Source organism: Lepisosteus platostomus, chromosome 17 (assembly GCF_059453375.1).
Source record: "Lepisosteus platostomus isolate fLepPlt1 chromosome 17, fLepPlt1.hap1, whole genome shotgun sequence".
NCBI lineage: Eukaryota > Metazoa > Chordata > Actinopteri > Semionotiformes > Lepisosteidae > Lepisosteus > Lepisosteus platostomus.
In genome coordinates this window covers 14,225,001-14,249,924 of record NC_142627.1, presented here as the reverse complement: position 1 = coordinate 14,249,924, position 24,924 = coordinate 14,225,001, and the positions used below count along the sequence as shown (strand labels likewise).

Here is a 24,924-nt window from a genome sequence, read left to right as displayed (position 1 = left end):
AGAAAAAAATGGTTACTGGTTTCATTTTCACTGCTTAGTTCTATAATCCGATTAATGGCTTTAAAGTTAAATTTTATTTTGCTAGTTTTTGCTGGAGGGATGTCACATTATCCTGCAAATGTACGCCCTGGACAAACTTTCAGATGCATTTGGGTGAGGGGGATTTACTGCTTAAATACTAACACAAAGTTATGAGAGAAGAGCAGTCAAAAGATATTTTTATTCTTGTTTAATAAAAATACAAAGTTTGTGCCAGTGTCTTCTTAATAAAGCTGTGTAATAATGACAAAGATATCAATCAATCCCCATGACAAACGATGAATGCCGCTAGATTAAAAAAGGAACTTGCACAGCAAACAGCCTGTGACTGATTTTTGCTTCTGTACTGTTATCTGCTGTATGAAAAAACCTGATTCAATGTTGCAATACAAATCGGAAAAACAGTAGCAGTTATTGAAACTGAAGTGTTTCAGAATGCCGGGACTGACTGACAAAATGCATGTAAAGATATCTGAAGAGTTCTTTTAAGTTTTTCACTGTCCCTGCTGCATGTGAAAAAAGAGCTCTTCTTTTGTTTTGTCCTTGACAATCCTGTTAAGATTCAACAGCTTTTAGAGATAATAGTAATTGAGGTAATGGAACAATGCTGTAACAGGATTACTGTATATAGGGGAAGAAAGGACACTGTTGTGTAATATAATTTTGGAGTTTTATCTGTAGCTTGTGCTTCTACTAGTATTCTTTCTATATCTTTGAAATTTAACAAAGGCTCGTATTTATTTTATGATCAAAAGGGTAAAAAAATGAATTATTGGCTTTATTTTAATTAACAGGACTTATGCTAAAATAATATTTACCCACACAGAGCACAGAAGCTATTAACCTCCCCTCTGTTTTTAAAAACTGCAGCAAGCGCACTCTCAATCAGTATTCCAGGCTGTAGTATCACAGCTGCCCCTGGCCTCCACTGAAACAGTTTCTTCATTGTCCCATCCCAGACTCTTTTGTTGTGTGCCGAGTGACTGACCACAAACAAAGGCTTGTTTGACCAACACTTGTTCGGAAACAAAGCTCTGTGGAGGAAGTGCCGTAAAGGAGACTGAATTGATGTTCTGACAACTTCAAATCCAAACAGAGAAGCGTTCTCCTCAGAAACGCACATTAACGTCTAAACAATGGTGTCTAATCTCCCCATTAACTGCATACTTCACGCGCCAAGAAAAATTATTCACTTGAAAGAGATATTCTGATAACAGGGATGGGTGCTCCTGGGCTAAGCGATGCCAGTAATTAACCTGCGCATGCTGGCAAAATTTGACTTTCTCACTTATTACTTTTCACTTCCCTGCACCAAGATAAGAAAATCGTGAAATTGAAGCTTTTTTTTTTGCCTTGCATATTAAGCAGAGGTTAACAAAAATAGATGTATTTCATTAACAGCGTGCATCAGGCAGTGTCTTACTGTATGTGTGCTATCCGACTATTCTTAGCCGAGAGCCGAGAGCACAGAGTAAATACATTACAGTGGCATTAAAGTAAAAACGTAAAAAAGGAAAACTGCATTTATTATAGTTTGCCAGTGATGGATCTGTGTATATTTGAGCAGCAAAACTAACTTTCATGGAAAGGAAAGGCTATACCCCAAGCACTGCAGAAAAAAATCTATGAATAATTAACTTTGTATTCTCCACAGTGTCCCAGCTAAGCGGGGTCAATCAAAATCTGCAGAAAATTTCAGTGAAATCTGTAGGGGATCTGTGTCCTACTGGGATTTTTCTCACCATTATGCGTGTAATCCCTCGAATACCCCTATCTGTACCATGCGTCTAGCCAATGAAATTAAGCATGGGGAGATTTAGACACACCTGACTCTTCATTCTTAATACATTTCATCGGGAACACTCAAATCAGGTTGGGTTTTTTTGGGGGGTATAACAAAAAGTTGTTAAAAGGGCCCTCTAGAAAGTGGCTAGGCTAAACCTTTGCACAATAATGCAAAAGTATATATACATTATCTGACCACATTTTAAAAAGTCTTTTTCTGTAGCCTACTGTATACTTTTATCTCTGGTCTATTGTCAAAAGCCTACGATTTTGATTAAAATATTTTTAAATGTCCAACAGTTGATCAAAATAATTTGATTTAAAGCTAAAACAACTATTTTCAATTGAAAACAACAGCCACGGGCATTTTCATCTTAACTAGAGGTCATTGTTAAAATGAACGGACAAAACATCAAATTGGGTGAAAACAAATAATTCTAGCTTTGCAGCTGCAAAGAATAAATCATCAATAACAGTTTTGCAGTTTGCCTTTGATTCCCTTTTCACAGAATGTATTTTCTCTTTTTCCTTGACAGCTTGATCTTTTGAGAGATAATATTAACAAGTGGTCAGGAAGCCCTGCAAGCCTTTTCTTGGTACAGTTGCAAGTGCGACAGGCTGGCTAATGTTTCCACACTCCTGACAGGCACAGGACTTTAGACAACATACAGATTAGGTAGAATTTACTTGATGAATATACAGTATGAAAGGATAAAAGGGAGAGGAAGGTTTTTGTTCCATCTTGCTTTTTTGGTTTATTGATCCAAATTAAATCCAAAAGAGAGATCATTTGCTCTGTGATGATCCCCACGGTTAATATCAATTTTACATATCATGTACAATTTCCCTGTAACAACTTTATCATTTTTAGGATACAATATGCCACCCTTTAGACTTCTGTTACACATCTCTTAGGACCATCCATACCATGTAAGTAAATCCCTCTAATGACAGATCCAAATGCATGTGTATTACTAGCTGTACACAACAGATGTGTAAGTCATGTGTGCTCAGCACGTTAAAGCTATACCTGTCTAACAAAGAAGCACACATCTCCAATGATAACTATAAAGGAACAAGTGCAGAATAAAAAGACCATATAACTAATATAACACTGTAAACCTAGGAATAGGGGACAGGTCATAACAGTGATACGAGACACCTTAACAGCCGGAAAAACATGGACAAACTTCTGCACAGCATGCAAGGAATTTATTTTCAAGTACAACTCTGAAATGACTTTTCAAACCGATCTCTGATTGCAGCTGATCAAAGACTTCCTCCTGTAACACTGATGGTATCGACAGAGGAAACCGAATTCACCATGAGCATCCAAGGACAACGCAAAAGATGGCAGACACATCGGCATTTTCTATGCTAATTGTTCTACTTCTATTAAGGATACGGAGTAGTTTTCTACAATATACTACAGGCAGGCCAAAAGACCAAAGGGAATCAAAAAGATCCCAGGGGGATTTTATGTATACACTAAGCAGTTGTAATCAGCAAAGCACCCAATGTTCCTATTGTGGTCTCTAAGCTTCTAAGGAGTTTCACCCAGTGAATGAAAGTCTGAAGACCTTTTATTCCTAACCTAAGTTGAAATTTTTACATAGCAGTGACTCCCAGCCGGTCGAAAGAAAGAAATAAAAACATTTCAGGCTTATCTCATAAAATGTACTTTAATAATACAGTAAGTGCCTACTAAACTGCGTTTATGATTGTAATTAAATGCCTGAACCTTTGTATAACCATTCATGCAGAACAGTTCTGCCTTCCTTCTTCCTCAATATGTAAGTACAGTGCATTCATGGCAGCAAGCACCGCCTTCAATAAAACCAAAACAGTGGTCCAAATGTAAAAATTACAGAGGAAAACAATTACAATGTGAGAGAGGGATGTCTATAACTTGAATGGTATGATTTAAAAACATTGCAGCAATATAACCGGCTGTTAATAAGCATACAGTACACAAATGACTGTCAAACAACAGCCGTTTGTTTCACCGTTTGTAGTAGTGTTTGTTTAATAAAAGGATATGAACGGAGGTCGCAGAGAACTACACTAATAGCCCACAATTTCATAATTAATCATATCACATACTGAGGTTTTTCTCAAGTATAAATTGGTTTACGATTCATCGCTTTTTTTTATTCAAGATACTTGTGAACTAAAAATAGGTCCAGAAGAACAGCTGAAGCATTCAAAAGATTCAGCTTCAGTTTTGCAAATTTACACAAATAAAGGAGAAAATGTACACTATAAAGTAGTATAAACAGTACTTTAATTACATTAAAGCAAAAAAATAAAAATCATTATTTTAATGACGTATTACATTGAGATGTGCTGTAATTAATAAATACTGGACACAACCTGAATCCTTTAAAACCTTTAACAGTTTTAATGATTATTATTGTTTTAGTTAACCGTCATTATATCTTTGGCTAAACTACTATGCTCCCACAGGCCTTTTGTGATGCTCTTTAAATGTCACTAATCCTTATTAGAAGCTTCTCTTCTATAGGTACAAATCTAAGACACAGAGCTTGGTTTATTGAAAGTGAACACATAAAAACTGAAAGGATAAATGTAAACAATTTTGTACCTTGGGTCACAAAGTTTCAGAATTATGACACCTTTTCCTGCAAATTAATTTTTCATGCAACAAGAAAAGTACCGGTGCCCCTCATACACAGGCTAACTCAGAATCTGCAAAATGAGCACAGGTTCTAGGAACATTTACCCTGGTACTAACAGAACAAGTAGTGTGACCACTGAATCATCACTTCAAGAAAGAATGTAAGACATCATAAAGTATCTTACCAGGTCTGATCGTATCACAGTTTTGACGTGAAAACAACAGAAGCAGATCTGAAAGCCAGAACATGACAGACCAGTCACCACATTCTGAAGGAGACCATGAGAAATTCATGGCGTGTTGTACATAAATATATTGCAATAAAGATTTGAGCACCATAGTAACAGGCCCTGAGGCAAGGCTTTAGATACTGTCAAAACATTTTCTACCATTTTAATTAAAGGTCTAAAGCAAATTCTTAGGCCAAATATTTTTACTCATTTAACACATCGCCTTTTTAACTCTTTCAACTTCAGCATTTTTTTTCTTGTTGTTTTTAAGATAATATACTATGTATACGACTTACTGTACTCATAGGGAGTTTTTTTATTTAATTTTTGACTACTTTCAGTAAAAAGGAAATGTGATCACTATACCCAGGACTAAAAGGTAAAAAAGATCACACATTAGTCCCAAGCTTCTTTGGTTCAGAGCTAAAAAAATTATTGAAATAATCACAAATAAACCTAGGCATTTTTGCTGCTGTGGAACTATTGTGACCAACCCTTTAAAAAGACATCAGAAATAATTTCAGATTACAATAAAAATCCTGTAATTAAAAAAGTCAACTGACAACAGATTACAGAAATTACATAGAAAGGAAAAACAGAAAAAAACAGATGTATGTTGCTATTTTATCAAGCATGTTTTACTGCATATTTTGCGTGTGTTGTGGAGGGCAGAGCTTATTCTTTGCTGAAGGGCTACATGGTTAATTAAAAACAGAATAGAAAGTAATTTAAAAAAATAGCTATTATTCCAGGCTCCAGCAGAGACGAGCCCTGTACTCGGATTATTTATAGACACACACACAAACAAAACAGATATTGGCAAATGAGTTTGTCTTTTGCAATCAGCTAAGGAATATAAAAAAAGAAAAATCACGCTTGATATCAGATGGACTGTGGAGTGAGGGGCAGCCTGGAAACGGGCTCTGTTCTTAAACGCACGCTATAGGTCAGTGGTCGCAGCAGCAAATACAGGAACCAGACGGCGCTAAAGGATTTGTAGAGACTTGCAGCAAAGACAAGGAAGGCAGCTGTGGGCTTAGGGAATCATTCATCAGGTATAGTAACCATGTGGGATTGGTTCTGGCTGGACAAACACTTCAGCTGTCTGGATGCATGTGACAGTCTGCCTTCTAACCTGGTGTTTTTTCATTCCAACCCCACCTATCTTTCCATCAGCAGTGCATACAGGTGCTTGTTTTCTTCCTTTCTGTACCTGACCCTGGCTAACTCTGGAACGGTAAACATTTTACAAAGCATTCAGGTTAGGCCAGGCTGGGCTGGGCTGGGCTCACCGGCTATTTACAGGAAATCATGCAGAGTGCCTGCTAGCTCACAGCCTCCACCTTTGTCCTCTCAAAAGAAGCGGGAAATGTAGGCCCAGAAAGTGTAAACCTAAACAACAAGAGACCTAAACAAGGAAAGAAAGGTCTGGAGTTTGTAAATCTGACAACAACATAACTAGAAAATCTAAGGTCGCAGGTGGAAGAGACTAGGCCAGGAGGAGACCGTTTGATTCATTCAGAACCTGTTGCTATGAACACAATCTCTCTGCAAGCATCATCTTGGCTACAGTTCCACGAGCTTTAAGCGAGTAAATAAATTCTTGCCATACTCAGATTGCACGTGCACACTTGCTGTAAAGGCTGAATCTGTAGCACTCAGAGGTTCACTAACTGATGCTGTCTTTATGAAATGGAAAAAAATGTTTCCATTATCACTTTTAAATAATCAGACTTATTCAGGGTTGTCTGCCTACAATATAACTAATGTGCATTGGATTCCATTCTCCGCTACCTACATAACATCCTTCAGGAATACAAAACTATTTAAGTTAAAAGATAAACTGAACGGTCTTTTCAGGGAGAGAGAATTAGGCCATTTACTAACTGGGAGGTCTCCAGTTCTGCAGGTAATGGCACAAAAAAAGAAATATTTAAAAACAGATTGCATGAAAATCTAAGACATACATGAGTCTGAGACTTTAGGATTATGAGAAAAAATTCCATTCAGGAAGGCCCTCAGTATCCAAAAATAAAATGTTCAAGAAAGTCCCATCTCTCCAAGCTATAGATTTTGCTCTAATCAATATATAAGGCAGTTTGGGTGTCCATTACATTAAGCATGCCAAAAATAAGCAAACAAAAAAGCCACTCAGTTTCATTCCCATCTCCTACTTTGTCTCCTTTACAAGCAGTTTAAATTGATTCATTATGTCCAGTCCTGGCCAAAGATGCCTATTGATTTTTGGGTGTTTTCGCAGAAAGACTGTCGGGGCATATGAGTGTCTCACAAATACATGGTTGCATTAATCCTAACCAATGTTCCAAACCGTGAAAGCTTTGCTGTTTTAAATGGGTAAGGCCCTTTTGTAAACACACAACACACAACACACACACAGAAACGTCCAGACAAAGTTCCTTCAAATAACAAACTCTTAGTGAGTAGCTACATCAAACATTAAGACACACGTGTTCTTACTTATGAATATTTTTCTAATGCTGTAAATCTTCCGAACTAACATCTCAACCCACAGCCTTCATCAAGCTGCATTATTTTCATTATGTCAGAAACATCACAAGCAGGAAAATTAAAAAAGGCTAAATTCTTTGAAGAAAGAAAGATAAACCAGGCAATGGGATTAGACATAAAACAAAAGGGAAAAAAAAATTCAAAGAACAGTTGCGTGTATTTGATCTATTTCTTTCAGTATAGCATTTGCTAAAAGACCAGCAGCAAAAGTATACATTTTAACACTAATAACAACCCCCCCCCCCCCACCCCAACGCCTTTCCTCGTTATTTTATGGTTTTACCCCCCAACCAACCCCACAACCCCCACCCCTCAACACACACACACCCTACATAAAAAGAAGGAAAAATATCCCCCCCAAAAAAGGCAGCTAAACAGCAATACATCACGCGGAACCTGACTGCCGCAGGGGTGTCTATCGAAAGTTATATAAATAAAAAATAGGAGGAAACTCATGCTCATCTACAGGGTCTTAGAATGCAGGGAAAAAGGCTTGATCAACATGAGAAGAAAGGCTCCATTACACAGAACAGTGCCCCAGGCCAACTCCACTACAGTGGTGAGACACGTAGGCCCAGCAGTACAGTCAATAACTACATAGGATCTGACATTTACACAAACATGAAGGGCTACCGGTTGCTGTGAAACAAACATCCATAACACACATTTTTCAAAGAATGCAACTAAGGGGTTATGTAATTTCAAGTGGAGAATGGTCTATTACTGTAAAAGGACCAAGAGTTCTTGAGCACTGCTCATTGGAATCAACAAATATTGCAATGCCTCCCGATTTGAAAAAAAATAAAAAAAAACCTTCGACCCACTACAAAACCTGTTAAGGACTCTCTCTCACTTGCTCTTCATGGCTCAGTTTTAATTGGCTTGATCTTATTTTTTTGGGGTGGGGCACGAGAAAACCAATTCATAAATAAAAAAGTTCTGGAAAACATTCCCATGCCCCCTGTTTTTTTTCCCATTAGCTATTGAAAGCCATGTAATGAGGATAATGTTCCTATCAGCGTGCATTTAAGTGCTACACCACACATTTATGACTGATCCTCTAAAATGTGCGGTGGTCACCAACTTCCAAATGCTTTCCTGAGAGTAGCGGGCACTGCCTTTTAGCCAACCCAAAAGATCGAATGGCCAAATTAAGAGACAGGATGAAATTCATCACGGCCTTCACTCCAAAGTGCAATCTGAAATAAACTGTGTAATTACCATGATAAAAAAAAAATAGGCACCAAACAACTTTAAGGCCTGCTGGGAGATGTTTGTTGCTAGGTCAGGAACAGCTTTATTTTTCTGCAATTTAAAACTAATTCCATCTCTTAGTGTCAACAGTACAGAGGGGAGATCTCAAAATGCACTAGAACGTGGCTCAGCTACATAAATAAACTATTTCTGAAAGGCACTGGTCTTATTTTCGCTTTCTGAATCTTACAATTGACTGTGCTACCAAAGGAGATTAAGAATGGGTTCAGAAAGGATTAGAGCAAATTTCAGTGTAAAAATGCAGAACGCCTGCGAAGTATGTCAGGTTTTCCAAAGCTAGTGTACACCTATTTGTTCCCAAGTTATCCTTGCCCACACCCCCAAGATGCATCCATTTTGTATGGTCTTCACCACACTCTGCATGAAGAGCGTGCTGTCTTTTTCCTATACAGCTAGACACCACAGCTATAATGTCTATCATATGATGAGAAACGAAACTGTTGAAAAGAAAGTCAGCCTGTTCTGAAACAGCAAGGCTCAGTGCTGAGCCACAACAAAATATTAATATTACAAGAATATTATAGGAAATTAGAATACTTTGCAAGCTTTGTATGATCTCCATATAGTGGTAATCTTTTCCATACCTAAAAGAGTTAAAAATCATATCCTAGATAGTGCTAAATTTGTTCTGAACAAATCCTGGTTTAGGATGTGATATTCTAAGAGGGTTCTCATTTTGCAGTAATAAACACACATACTCATTTCTGGGAAAGTTAGTAAGGAGGAAAAAAAGAATCAAAAACTTTAAATATCGAGTGTCTGTATACATCAACCTGCTTCCATCTTATGGATATTTGTAATACTTCTAGAAGATGGCAGATGGAAGCAAAACAGTATAATACATCTTTTTTCAATCTGAACACGCAAAAGTCTTTTTTACTATGAAAATAAACTGAACAATGTAGTAGTCCTGTACATATGATTGAAGTGCAAGGAACAGTTTAAAATTCTGCAAGAGACACAAGAAGAGGAGCTTTTAAAACTTTCCTCTTGAAAACACTGATAAATAGGAAACATATTTGGCTGATTATATTGTTTCTATTTCAAACATGCAGACATAACCATTGGCGTCCCCAATCTTAATTTAGGCCATTCAAATGAACAAGTTGACTACCTCTTTTTAGGATGGGTGTTAAAAAACATGCAAAAACGACTTTTAACAGACTACTTAAAATGTTTAATGAATTATTGTATTACTGTTTCAGATTTTTAATAACCGTATGTACAACTACATCTGAATCACCTGTCTATTTAATTTAACTACTTAGCCCAGTACAGGGTCCACCAGAGAAAGGGCACAAAGCATCATATACCCTGGATGGGATGCCAGTTAATTGCAGGGCACACACACATACAAGACAATTTAAAGATGCCATCTAATCTAGACAGCACATCTTTGGACATCAGGGAACTGGAGAGCCTGCTGAAACCCTAGCAGGACCTATATGCAAACACAAACAAGACGCCACCCCATGGCAGAATCAAACCCACGAAACAATAGCTGTGACACTATATAACCCTATATGATGCTATATACCTGAATCGGTCTTGTTAGAGTAAGGCTTTCTGACATATTTCTAAGATTTTGTATTAGGGACCATTGTAGGCATTGCTCTCTCTTAATTGTCCAAATGATATGGTTTTTGTTTTGCAAAATATCTTTGTTTCCCATCTAAAGGTTTTAAATGTTCTTTAATGATGAAAAAACAGTTTATGTTTTTAATAGTATTGATAGTATAAAGGCATAAAAATACAGGAATTAAATCCAATAAATAATGCAATGATTTACATGTTTAATAAATATGCCAGGCATTTAGGCAGTATGTTATAAATCTCAGGCATATTTTCAAGTTAGACTGCCAAAAAGGTATTCCCCTTGAAATGCTGCAAATTATTAGATATTTAGGAACACAAGAAACCTTAAAGGCTGCCAGATAAACATCCAGAGAATTGAAAAGTAATACAGTCAGAGAAAGTTAATTTAGCACCAAGACATTTCCTGCCAAGTAGTTTTAAACTTTTTGGCTTCAAGTTCCCACCTGAGGCCACAGTTAATAAGAAGCTTGATGACTCTGATAACAAATTTCTCTGTAAGATGCTTGGCGGAAAATGGAAGGACTACATTTCCAATGCACAGGTCAAGCACTAGACAAGCCAGCCAGCATGCGCCACAACGACACTTGAGGAAAGGCTCAGGTGGACTGAGCACGCCAGCCACATGGCTCAGCGCAGGCATGCCAGAAGACTGAGAAGGGAAGGATAAAACAGGACACAACAGAAGACATCAAAGGGAGGCCTGTCAAAAAGACCATGTGGGAAGGACAAGGAGGAATGCAAAAAATCAAATCAAAGGACAAATGCAAATACAGTCACTTTGTGTGTCAAAGTGTCAACATGGAGATCCTGGTTGACTTATTTGTGGTGGACATGACAGATGACTACAGATGGAACTTCCCAAAGCTGACATCTATTGATACCAAATAACTAAAAAGACCCTGTGTAGACACAGGAGCTCAGCGCAGTAGACTAGCAATAGAAAGGATATATTCTAAACCTAAAAATCCAAATTTTTCTTTTGTAGGTCAGTTGTACATATGCTTAAGAGATTTTGGAAAGATAATGTCTTAACACTGCTCTGGTCCATTAATATATTCCTCTGATATTTAACATAGAAAGCATCAGTAAGCACCTGAATATAACCTTTACCATGAATAATGCATTGTAAGATAAAAGCAGCATAAGCTTGACCTTAGTGGACAGATTATACTCTAATTTTCATTTTGAAATGTCCCTGTACCATTCCAGAAATAATGTCATTTAAGTATTCTAATCTATACTATCTATCGCAGATTGTTGTACAACATCATGTCAAAACAGCAGTACATAAGTTATGAATGAAAGCCACAAACACGTCTTTTTAAAAGCATATTGTAAACAATAGCTTTGTTTATCTTGTTGCAAGCCTCTGATAAGCTTGAACATAAATATGGAAAAAGAGTCACCAACTTCAGTATTGTTGTGCCATCTTAAAAACCAGTACAGTACTTTTCATCCTGCCACCGAACTAAAACCCTACACAATGTCCCCAAAATGAGCTCAAAGTTGGCACAAATGTTACCAACATTATTTTTCATTTTCCTGACTTGGTTGCACAACTCAAAAATGTTAAATTGGGACAGTTCTGGACCTGAGAATTCTTGCACGTAGCCGAAGCCCATAAATCAGGTTTTAACAAGGCAGGAGCTGAAGTCTACAAACGTGCTGGAACGCTACCTTTACTTGAAGCCAAAAATGTGTCTTGCATTCTATAGGTGAAACTGGGAGAAAAGCCACCTATAGAAAAAGCAGTGAAATGAAGGAAAATGTCTGTTTTAAAGAAGATCACCTAGAAGGAAGATGCTTTAAGATGCTCATTCTGAGCATTCAAAGAATAATCAGGCACAAAGAGAGCCAGCAAACTAAGACTTTTGTATTGGAAACACTTAATTAAACACAGTACACCTTATCTGTGAAATTAAATTAACCACTCCATTAACTGTTTAACCAGATTTGAGGGGTTTCAGTTGGTGACCCACTTCTGCCAGGAAATGTGAAATGCAGAAATTATGGGCAGTATTTTCAAACATGACTAGGGGTTGCATGCACACGCGGTGCTGGTGTTTGGTCGTGCAGTCAGAAGATTATTAGCAATTCTCCGACGTGGAAGTTTAGGTGCCTCAAAGCAGCCACGCAACTCCAGTTCATGCCGAATTAAATGGTCTGACGCCTCCACTTGTGAATTTCAAAGCATTTGCATGTCTATTTTTAGGATTATGGCCATTTCCACAGTACACCTGCTTGTACTCTGTCTAACTTTTAAATTTACTGTTTATAAAATGAGCAGTTTTTGAGAGCTCCAAAACTCATCATCCTGGATGGGTTTCACCTGTTTTTAACATTTCTTCATTATTTCTCTGGTGCAAATGAAAAAAACAATTTTCCCTAACAGTACAAAATTCACCCAGACATAAGCATATAGGTTATTGGAAGCCACTGACCTTTACCAGATATTATTAGATGTAGAAAGAGCAGTTTACTGTTATTACTACAGTTTTCAATAGTAATTTACAGCAATTTGAAGTAGATGTTGTAGTCTATAGTTTGCTTTTGACAGTAGAAAAGTACAGAATGTAAGGGTTTTCAAATGCACTATACTCGCAGTTGTAAATGTGTAAGGTGTTTTTGCAAAACTAGCTTTTAGTAACAACTGTTTAAATATAAGAAAGTGCCTGTAGTCCTTTTTTATTCATATGCCAGCACACTGTTATTCAATTCCTTACTCGTTTTTTTAGGTCATCAGCGCTTACATAATTGTTTGTGAATTGGTGTATATGTAACCCAGCCCCAACCTCAGGATTCTTCAGGAACTCTAAATGGATTTCTTTGTCTACACTTGGTGTGACCACCATCAAATTATGGCCTGTAATCACATAGATAAACCAGGGCAAAGTGATTGCATACCAAGAAAAACTAAATCAGCTATCTTGACTAATATGAATGCTGGAACACACAAATTCGATACGAATACAAAAAGTTACCCAACAAGCTTTAAATTACTAGTAAAATATTTTAACACTTAGTCTTCAAACTTGGTATGGCTAAAAATCTGTCAAGCAAGGGAAGTAGGCTAAAACTACAACTTAGAAGATTTTTTTTTAAATCATGCAAGAATTTATTGAGAGTAAACATCATAACCATTATTTTTTAATCTGAAAATTGAGAATTATTTCACTGCTCAAAAACCAGGCGGTGTGGTGGTGTATTAAGTCAATTTGCAAAGCTCTAAAGCACACATGGTCAGAAAAGCACTAGAATGAATTTTGTAGTGAGGCTTTTACATGTTATTTCACAACCATAAATTATGTTCTCCTTTCACATTCTGTCAGAAAGGCCATATAAACTTCCAAAAATCCAGAAAATGTATTTGCTTGTGCATATTCATTAATTTAAAGATATAAACTATCGCCTTTTTTACTCAGTAATTTTAAAGGACAGGTGCAAAAATTGTGAGCACCTCCAAATACTTATAAAACGTGTTGTCCAGAGTCAAACAGTTTTAAATGGGCAAGTTCTTTTTTTATTGCAGAAGACTTTAGTGTCATGTGGACCTAAAGGATATTTGAACTTACTGTCTTTTTTTCAAGGATAATACAACAGTTATTTTGAGCTCAACAGAATTATCTCTTTATAATTCTCTTTATATCTGATAAAACGGACAACTAGAACTAATCAGTGCTATTAGAACACACAATCACATTCTAGTCACAGAAAACTGCACTTAGCAGAAAGTGAAGTCAAATGATGTCGGACATCAATACTTTTCTGCACGTAATGACAAGAGACTGATCTAAATTGATGCCATTGCAGTGAACTCAACCTGTTCTTTGCAGCCATTTACAATTGTCAGTTTTATACATTAATTTGCACTTCAGAAATGCAGAGAATTTAGATACAGGCAGCAATTCTAGCAGGCTCCATTACACCATATATATTGTGCTTTAAGATACAATATATTAAAATGTAAAAGTCAAGACCCTCCACTTTTAATACAGATCTCACCAACTAAGTCTGTTTACCATGCAAGTGCATTCTACTGACATACAAGAATCTCCTGTTTAAAATACAATCTCCTCCACATGCAAAAAGAAGTAGCAGCCTTCTCCATGAAATTCTGTCCCACACAACCTCTGCAAAAGCTCCAATTCAGTTGGAAAATGGTGAAAACTGTGTAAATCACACTTATACCACCCATGTAGTAATTCTCAGCGCCATGTGTTGTGAATGTCTGGCCCTAATAACCATGTTCTGGCAAGTAAGAGATGCCACACAAGGCACATTGTCACAGCAGAAAAACCTGGGGCTAAGTATTGTCTGTAAGACACTTCCACCTTAAAGGAAGCTGTATAACCAGGTGAAAAGCAATGTCATGGTAAAATAAAACCATAAAATCAAATCTGGTCATGCATTAAAAGCAAATTGCTCTTTATTTCTAATGCTCTTCTCAGTGAGAAACAAGTGAGAGTTTAAACAACAAAAGGAAAAAAAACCTTGAAAAGAACTGATTGTCTCACTCATCAGTAAGGAGGAGACGGCGCAGTTGAATTTGGGCAACAGCAAAAAAAATCCTTTCTGAAGTGGTCACCAAAAGACCTCGAAACAGCCACCTACAGGTTATGAATTCACAAACCACTTAAAACGAAGAAAAAGGAGCGCACAAAAAGGGGGTAGCGTCAGTCGTGGCACCCTTTACTAGTCACTGCCAGATTACATTTCTACAACAGCTGCTCCTTTTGTCTACTTTCAGGGAAGCCAAACCCGCCTAAAATTTCATTTAATCTGCTGCAAACCCAAGTGTCAGGCACTTAAATGGCAGCTAAAAGCGCCACTCTCAGATAACTGAGTGACACTTGCTAATAATAGCCTCCACACAGAGAGCAGGAGCGGACATTTTGTGTAACCAAAGAGGAACCTGTGCATGGGAACACATCAGAGTGGCCAGTCTCAGCTTCTCACTCACTGGATAGAGCAGACAAGCCAGGCCCACCCGGGATCTTATGTGATTAGCCACACTAATACCACCAGTGACCTTTCTTTCAAGCCAGGAGGTAACAATAGTTGTGGCTTTTGTTGGGGGAAGAATGAAATCCCACCTTCCCTTTACCCCCAGCCGGAACCGCACGTTTTGATCCAAGTCTGCCCCATCTCGTTTCCACACTGGGGCCCGCGTGCTGAGCAGGCAGGTGGGGTATATCATTCAGAAATGCCTTGAGATATCTAAGCAAGCGCACAAGGGCCCAGCGCGCTGGGTGAGCGAGTGCTAGCAGGTAGAAATTCAATTCTAAGGAAGGAGACGCACATGTATGACAATGTGTCACAGATGGCCCATGAGACTGCTGTGTATTTTTAAAATTGAGGAAATACCCACCAACTGAAAAGGACTTTCCACTTCAGTGCAGATCCACGTGCTCATGCACTTGGTGTTCTTTTCTGCAGCATTTTTTTGCTACCCATTTCCCCCCCCCCTCCCCCGACAAGTTCAGGATGTAAATTTCTGAAACACCTGACGGCAAAGGTCCCAACGAAACGCCGAGGAATTGTGGGGCTATTCTCCTCTTTTTTCTTCCTGCTGCAGCCCATGAAGGTTGTGTGCTCTACTTGCTGAAAATAGAAGAGGGTTTTTTCTTGAGTTAACTCAGCCTGCAGGAAGGGGCCTTCCGCTGTCCTCAGAGCAGGGAAAAAGGGGCCTCTCTCGGACTGGTAGATTATGACAAGTTCTTGGCGGATGTGTGTGTGGGGGGGGGAGGGGGCACTGGCTGGGCAAAGGGAGATAGAATAGGTTGGGAGATATTTCCACTTCAGCATGTGGACAGAGCTGTTACACCCATTACGAGAAGACCAGTCTAAAGCCTTATCTCCCCTCTGCATCTAGTCCAACTGCTTTCCTGTAAAGCAGTCTGCCACTCCCTGATCCTCCTACCACCCTCAGCAAAAAAAATAAAAACCATTCCTGTCATTTTTAGTATGAGGAGACATGTGACAAAACATCAAGGAACACTTCTGTATATTGACATTAACATATTAGAACCACTTTAAGACACTTATCAGAAAAGCTTGTTAATGAAGATTCATTGAAATCATCCTCTCGCAACTGATGTATTAATTAAAACCTGCAAAGGACAAGCATTTTCATCTCAGAAATGAATGCAGAAGCTTTGCAAAATCTGATTTGCTACCAGCATCTATCTTCCTCCAAAATATTCAGGTATGTTTAGAATTCATGAAGTAGCCAGTGTCTAGGCTGACAATTGTTAAACAATTTAACCATTTTATTTAAAGGTTTGTTACTTTATTTGGACTATGTGGTTTGGTTCTGCAATGCTGACAGTTGATAAGAGACAAATCAGAGTTCTATTACTGGCAAGGTTTCAATTACAGTAATGAAAAAAAAATATGGAAGTAAGATCAATAACACAAAACTTACAAGAGCGTGCACTACTGATACCATACATAGTTTGAGAAAAATGTATTTACAGATTTAATTTGTATAAAGACAGCAAAGTAATAGATGCTTTCTTTATTCAAAGTCATGTTATTAATGTCAATAATCCTACTGTTGACAGAGCAAAATGTAATCTCGTTAGACATAAAAATACCAACTATGCGCATTTCTATAAACTTACTGAAGCTTGTTCTGAGGCCTGACACCAAGTCTATTAATATCTCTTAAACGTCTATTAATGTAACAAGTAACCAAACCTCTTTGCAAGGACCCCACAAACTGGAATTAACCTAAAATTCAGATTAATTTTTGATTACAAATAGAAAAACTACCCGTTTTATATACAAAAATTATATATATTGCAAATAAAATAAATAGTACTGGTCAATTGGGCTTTTACTCTGGAACTAGAGGGACGGACAAAAAAACAACAACATTTTTTTGGTTTGTGTCAGAATCATTTCTTGTCGCTGGCAGGGATAATCCCACCTTCCCAAAAAAACGAAGAGGGATGTGAAGGCCTTTCTGGCTTTTATTAGGAACATTTTGGCATTTGGGATGTATAGCTGACTGAAAACGTCAGTTATATTCCAAATGGGTTTTCACAGGTCAGAGTTCTGTAGGCACAACTATGGCAAATACTATTTTTAGTGGAAAGAAGGTCACTCTCCCTTTAGAGACAGCAAGGTCTACAACAAAACCTATTGATCAGTCTCTGCATCCACCAATCCACAGAGGCATCTGGGCTGAAAACAAAAAAAAAAATTGCAGAGTAGTTTTTGTAACAGGATAAAGGCTTGTTGAACTTATTATGTTATCAGAGATGAAATACTTTTTTGTCATAAAATAAAGAAAAGGAACAGAAATGTTCAGATTTTTCAGTCCTTTAGACCGCAGGGCAAAAAGGGTCACGAGAGAATTCTTCCCAGAACTACTTGTACTGTGCTGCCTGGTCAAGTATAAAGGTGTATTTGTGTCTAGTAACAAGGGTATTTGCTGAAACAAAAAGGCTAAAGAAAAAAGGAAAAGGAAAGAAACACATACTGTAGATGAAACCCCCATGGTCATAGAAAATCAACCATGTGCAACTTCAGAGAAGTTTCCTGTCTGTTTAAGTCTACGATACAAACAAATCACTGGGTACTTGTCCATATAACATCCTCTTCTTCAGACAGGTTTTTAATTCTGACCCAAAAAATGCAAATCTGAATCTTTTAGATATGCAATTCTAAAATCGGGGCAACCAAGATTAACTATGTTGTACGTTGGGAAATGATAAGAGATGAAACTTGACAAAAAAGACAACACATCAGGGGTGATAAGTCTAAGTGTACATCACAAATGGAAAAAAAAAAAGAAAAAACTAAATCCATAAACATCAACATGTACCTAGAACAGCTTCAAGTTTCTTTTTTGCCATGTTAAAGACTATATATATATATTAAAGACACACTGTAATTTTAATAAATACAGTGCTTGTGATGTCAGTCTTGGTTTAATTCAAAAGCATATTTTTAAACTTGTTTATGTCCAAAAAAGTCATTTCAGTAACTATTTGGCCTTACATGATCTGAAACACTGAAATATCACTTTTACACATTTTGTGTAACATGATGACAAGAAATTAAATACAAACAGCAGATAAAAAGAGCACTGCTTTGGATGTAACAGTAACAGTTTTTCAATAGACATTTGTTGGACAGTCTTGAACTGAGTAACTGTTTTTGATTGATTTTACTTTACAACTTTGTTAAAAGGCACTGTTGCAAAAGGCTCTGATTATCATCAGTTGGCTAGTGCATAGAGACCGATCCAAGTGACATATTTTAACATTAATTTTTGTTTTTGAACAACAATGTGAAAAAATGAACAACGAAAAAAAAAAGAAACCAGAGACTTTTGTGAAGCTAAATGCTTGCCTGCAGCACATGAAGATGCTGGTGCCGTCTCTGCAGATGTAAAAGTAGCAGACAAAGAAGTTCATTTATGAGGGGGGCTTAATATTGATTAATATTCACTGATTTGCTGGAAATATGAGGCATCACTTTCTTTCTTAAAATGCTAAAACATATATAGTAGGATAAATTAAGAGTATGTCAGTTTCAGAAGGGCAGATGTTTTCTGTCATTCTACGTTATATACTGTACATAGGACTACATCATTAAAGTAACTGTAATTTTGGTTCACACAGATTGGTGTGAAGAGCCTATGAAAGATTACCCTGAGCATTTAGCTCTTAAATCTCCTCTATCTTAACTTATCAAATAAAATAAGAAAACCGGAATAAAAAGAAACACACATTAAACACGGCTGAAATAAACAACCTCCGGAATGTAATGCAATTAATTCTATAACATACTTAACCTGGAACCAATATACAAATGCTAGCACAAATCAATTCTCTAATCACAGGCTTTAATGACTGTTGCATTCTCTCTAAAGTGTTAAAACTCAGGTATGAAGACAAACATCACAAGAGACATGGGGCTGTTTAAGCTACACCAAAGCTTTACGTGGCGAAGAGCTGAAAGAGCCAGCGGATACAGGTTCATAGATTCATGTGAACAGACGAAGCTGAATATTGATACATGAAATGTAGGGCCCGTTGAGACCAACATCTAAGTAAAAGGCTGTTCTAAAATAAACTAGGCTGCTCTAAAGTAAACTGCTGCTTTTGATTATCTTCATTATAATGGTGCAGCTCCCATTCACACACAAAACAAAAAAAACATCCAAGAAAAAGCCAAACTGCTTAATATCTAAACTATAAACATAACAGAAAAGGCATATAAAACTACGGAGAAGCCAAGATTGAAGAGTCACCCCCCCCATTAAAATTGAATATTCTTAAAATACAATTGAGCTATTAACATTAGACTGGTTACAATTTCCATTAGGTTTTTCGGGGTGTTTATGGTATTTTCACAGGAGTCTTCCTTAGGGCCCTTTTGCAGGAGGAGGAATGCTAAAAAAAAGGCCCTTTGAGAAAAGACGGCTTTTTTGCCTGTTAGTATTTGAAACAGCACATTGTGTGAGCAGTTAAGATGCTCCAAAGATCTAGTTTGACCTCCTTACTTTAGGCCAAGGGAACAGGAACATAAAATACATTTCCATGCCCTCCACAACACTATTTTACTGCAAGGAAACCTCTCCACATGTCTTAGCTATAATAAAAAATAACTTTACATTTCCTCACAAGATACCAAGATACCAAACAGCAGAGACCCTGTATTAATTATTCAGGAGGCATAAGAGCCTAAACCAAAACCCCTCAGTGGGAGGATACACCAGTTCTTCAACTTTCAGCATAAATGGAAAACTTTTGGAGCCAATTATATACCCATAAATACCTCTCCATTACTGCAAGCCCTTTTATTGCTTTAGAGACTGGCGACCACAGGAACTAGTGTGAAACTGGAGGGCATCTTCATTTATCATCTGCACCAATCTCACGGCCCAGCTCGCAAACAAAATATGCCATAGTAAACATAATCCATACATCACGTACTGACACCACTGACCCCATTAGCAAGCCACGGCTGGCCTAGTGGGAGCATCCTACCGTACATTAACAATACAAAAGCTGAAACATTTGGACAATACACTGAAAATAGGATATTGTGCCCAGAACGCTAGCTTCTCTCTGGAGTACATTACCCATTTGCTCACTTCATTCTGAGATACAGTTGTCAGCACTGAAGGATAAGCCAGAGCTGACTTTAACAGTAAGAATTTCGCTCAAATCACTGAGATGGGAAACACTGCTCCTTTAATGGTTAATTTCTGATGTGAACGCCAGAAAAAAAACAAATCTCTCTTTTTTTTTTACACTTTACAGAGGAATCCTGCAAGTGTGGAAAAACATACAAAAAAATACTCTCTGCCCCATTCTTAATTGATTGCATGTATCTGAAATTGAGGTGAATGATTTCCGCACATTTCCCACTCAACCCATTTACTTAAATTGTAGGGAAATGTTCTGAAAAAAAGCTCCTGAAGATTTTGAACAGTAGGAAGCAGTCCAACCTTTTTACCTATTTTCTTTAGGTACGGCAAAAAAGATTAATGCTTGAACAGTAAACCGGCGTTAGAAGTGAGTTCTTATAGGTTTGTTACATAAATTATGTCAAGTTTACAAACTCAACCTTAAGTTAAGTTAGAGAAAACCTATATTATCAAAAGTGCAGCCAATCAGAAACTTTCATGCCTGTGATTTTATTGCCACACTGTACTCAGAACGAAAAGCCTTGTGATGTGTGCACAAGGAGTGGAGACTTTGCTACACTCTAGCAGTAAATCCAAGGGCCAAAAAATGAACTTCTATAAACTAGTGTCCACTACTAGACCTGCTCAAGCAGAGACAGAAAAAGACTTCTGGAATCTTCATTCTGTAGCTTCTGAACAGCAAGTCTGCAAAAATGAATAATTGTCCTAAAACGGTTTCCGTTTGTTCTTCTCCTTCCCTTTGCCCACTGCTGAACCACAGTGAGGATCAGGTTACAGGTAGGATGTACAAAACCACAGCTTCAGACGAAAGCTTCAGTGCTTTCACTGGATGCCACATGCACTGCAACGATCAATATTTCAATGAGCAAGTTTTGATCTGAGCACGGTGTCCATTCAGTAAATAAAAGCCTGGGGCATGCTAGCTATATAAAAGCCATTCCTCAGCTTGCTGAAGAGGAGCACACCAGTCCCTTCAACTTGCTTAAGACAGCTCATAATATACATATGCAAATATGTTGGTCTGAAACTAGAAGCCCCACGAGTGTTGGGGGATATATTTAGCTTCTTCCTCATAGAATAAAACCCAGCATATAGAATGTATTGAGATAACAGCCTGGTAATGAAATTGTATGCAACTGCAGAGGGAGTGTGCTTGCACAGGAGATGTAATTGCCTTCTAGCTAAAGCAGACAAAAATACAGGATTTTTCTCAAGCAATAAGCACTTGGTCCATCAAGATGTGCTTGAAATGATGTCATCAACCACTCAGAATACTAAAGTAATTCTTCTGGGAAGGAGATGAGCCTTTATATATAAGTTTTTAGCATAAATATTTCATTGCAAAGACTTCAAAACCCAGTTTCAAGCTGCGGTATTGATTATTCCCAGCCTTTTTGGGGGGCAAACCTGAAGCATTGCCTTGCATTATCAAATCTCCTCTTAAGCTGATCAGAGAATAGACAAGAGCACAGCATTTTTTTCACCTCGACAAGGCCCATGTATATCTTACGCCCATCTCCCCCTGAACTCGAAATGCACCGCGTGGCCATCAAATGGAGTAAGGAGTATGACCGAAAACAGCAGCAATCACAGATTCCACAGTTATTGCTACAAAGTTAAAACAAAGAAGTATAGATTACATGAAACACTTCAAGTTTAGGTTAATGTACTTGTGTCTTTAGTCAGAAAAGTATGATGGAATGAGGGCACATTCTGCACTGTGCACTAACCACATTCACTTTTGAAGATTTGTGTGCAGTGATGAACAGGCACACGAGTTGTAGATATGAACATGAAAGACTACTGACAAAAAGGCCTCATAGCCATGGATGCTATGTTATGTTGACATCTCAGAAATGGGCAGGACAGGCAGCCTGACAGAGTATTCTGTCAGGAGAGAAGCAGACAGCTGACATGGTCGGACTGTTGGTGCCAGAGAAAAAGAGCAGAAACGCGCTCACTTCCATCGTCTTCCAACTAATGACAGAATTTTAAAAACGTAATCAACTGCAAGAAGAGGAGAGAGTGTGAATTATCCTAAACACTTTTTGGTTCCTTCAATATTCAAGTTCAGCTGTAAGTGGCTATACAAATACTGCCTATATATTTTATATACTGTTTACAGAGCAACATCTAGACAGGCATACAGAAATACTTCTGTGATTGCAAGATGCACAGTTACACTTAGGTATATTCAAGTTTTAATTTTTATTGATAAAGCTCAGAGTTAAAGAGAGGGTTAAAGACTTTTTCAGTGTTTCAGCAGGAAATAAAACAGAGATAAGCCCAGCAGTGACGTGGGCTATTACGAATTGGAAATCCTTTGCCTTCCAACAAAAGTAGAAACGTAACTTCAGTTCAACAGAGCACTTCCTAGTTTAAAATGAAGTCCAATGTGTACTTACTGCATTCACTAGGAGCACCCTCTGAAAGGAAGCGGCAATCATTCACATTTCAAAATACAAGTGCATCATTTTTCCCTACAAGTCAATGAGCGGAGGCGCTTTTTATACATGCAAATACTGGCATGTCAGGAGAGCGCTAAGAGGGAGCTGTAGCGCAACATCTGACAACATGAAAGCTGCCATAAATTACATGACAACTCCGTAAAAGTCATGATGAAACAAATAAAGAGCTGACCTGAGACACATCTGATGCATTGTGGCAGCCACTCAGGCTCTGGGGCTTGAGGACCGCTTGGAAGCGCTACACTAGTTAGTATGCCGGCAGATGAAAATTATACACTGTATTAGACGATTGCTTTGCTGTGCTACTGCCACCCTTACCAATGAGGCCAGGAGCATCACCGTCAGACAGATTCTAGCTCCTGCGCAGTGTAAAAGCAAGTAGAAAGGAACTATCAGAAACTGTTATCTAGCCTAGATACTCACCCCCGTGGAATCTATGATTCACCATTATTTCAACAGCTAGCTTTAATAATACTAATCTAATCACAATTGTATTGGCAAGCTTTATAAAGAGAATGTTCACCGTACTGGCTACATGGAAGACGCGTGGCATTATGAGATATTTAAGCCACTGGATCTGGAACACACTTGTGTATGTGGAAGAGTCTCATTGCCATACTGAAGTTGACCAGAACACATCTCTCACTTACTGTGACTGTACAGTCTCACCTTACTTTGTGCAAAAGAAATCACTTATCACCTTTGCACGAGTTGATGAGTCACGTGAAGCAGGTGGTTGAGAAACCGTAGCGTGGAACGAGAGGTACTCTCACTTGGCGGTCACGCATTTTATTGGTTTGTCCTTAACAACCCTTAAATAAGTCCGGTTCAGTATAAACCAGGCAACAAGAAAACGGCAAGCTGGCGCCATGCAGCACGGAAAAAGGCAACTGAGGCAAGTCAGATTACGGTAACTTGTTACATAAAAAGTGACATCTGGAGTGCAAACACACATTTGGTCTCCCACACAAGATCACACTGCCTGCAGTCAGCAGAAACAAAGGCCCTATCAAGACAGGTGGGTTTGTGCAAACTATAGTATGCGTTGGCTCAAACAACTGTCAATCCTCATGTGATTCAGGTCTAAGGAGTGGGAAGCTAAACCCAAATTATAACCCATAATTTTTTTTATTATAAAGCATCATCTGCTTTTTCTATGATGAAAAAGCATAATAACGTACATTTGAAAGTGAAGGAGGTGGCCTGCACGGAAGTTATATTCCAATCTTTATTTTTAAACAACTGTATCATTTTTAAAAAGATAGTCAAGGCCTTAAATTTCGCAAACACACAAGAATCGGATGATAAATGGCGTATTCAAGCCCATATCAGACGTGGGTTCAATAACCATTCTTCAAAGGGAGATGGAGAAAACGATTCTGTCCTCCATCCGTTGCGGGTAACAAGTTCATATATCAGACAAATACGGGCCTGTCTGAAAGCTTGCGTGTCATCGTTCCGAGGAAAGGTCTGCCCACAGGCTGGGGCGGTGAGCGAGCCCTGCACCGATGACAGTGAGGTAATAAAGATGATACAGAAATGGAAATCATGCAGTGAGCTTCATTCTGCTGCACTTTACCTGTGGCATCGATAAAGAAGGGCTTTTTTTGCATCTTCTGCATCACCCTGTTCAGTTCCCAGTGTCCCTTCACAATTCCAAATACAATGTGCAGCTTACTAAGTGATCAACTTCCACAGCGTAGGTTCAACCTGCACAATTTATGAAAAGCCTAACTGACTTTAATTTGTCTCCCAGAACACCCTCCCCTCCCTTCTCTTTCCCCATTTTTTTATTCCTTGTCTGGGGCCCTCAGGTTACTGGCACTATCACAATTTTGTTTTTTTTTTTCTCAAAAGCAAAGCCAGGAAAGATGATAGAGCCGCCTGCAAGGCCAGCAGACTGGTCTGAACTGGTTCGGAGATAAAATTGAGCCGTGTCGTTTTTTCGCCTTTGGCCAAAAAGACCTGGAAGCATTTGATGTACAGTCAGCAGGTATGGAAAAAAAAAAGATTGAAAAGGTTTCACTGAGCTCAGGCTATGACACTCTCTCATCAAAAGTCTGGACCTCGGCCAAGTTCATCTGTTAATGGACAGTCACCATCAGTCCCCACCCCTCCCCCAGTCCACCCTCACCCCCCCCTTCCCCTTGTCTGCTCTGCTCCTCCACCTCTCTCAAGCTTCTAAAAGCTAGACAT

At 38.2% G+C, this 24,924-nt stretch overlaps 1 protein-coding gene across 4 annotated transcripts in view; it reads right to left on the bottom strand.

Annotated features, from left to right (window-relative positions):
* The window catches only part of bcl11aa (BCL11 transcription factor A a), a 54,812-nt gene that overhangs the window by 12,720 nt on the left and 17,168 nt on the right, over positions 1-24,924 (bottom strand). Inside the window, exon 1 of one of the 4 annotated variants that reach the window (XM_088609518.1) lies at positions 4,648-4,771. The exons of the other annotated variants lie outside the window; for them this stretch is intronic. Within the exon in view, the coding sequence (XP_088465644.1) occupies positions 4,648-4,756 (109 nt within the window). The 5' untranslated portion in view covers positions 4,757-4,771. Of the gene's footprint in view, positions 1-4,647; positions 4,772-24,924 lie in introns of those variants that run through there. 4 annotated transcript variants of the gene reach the window in all.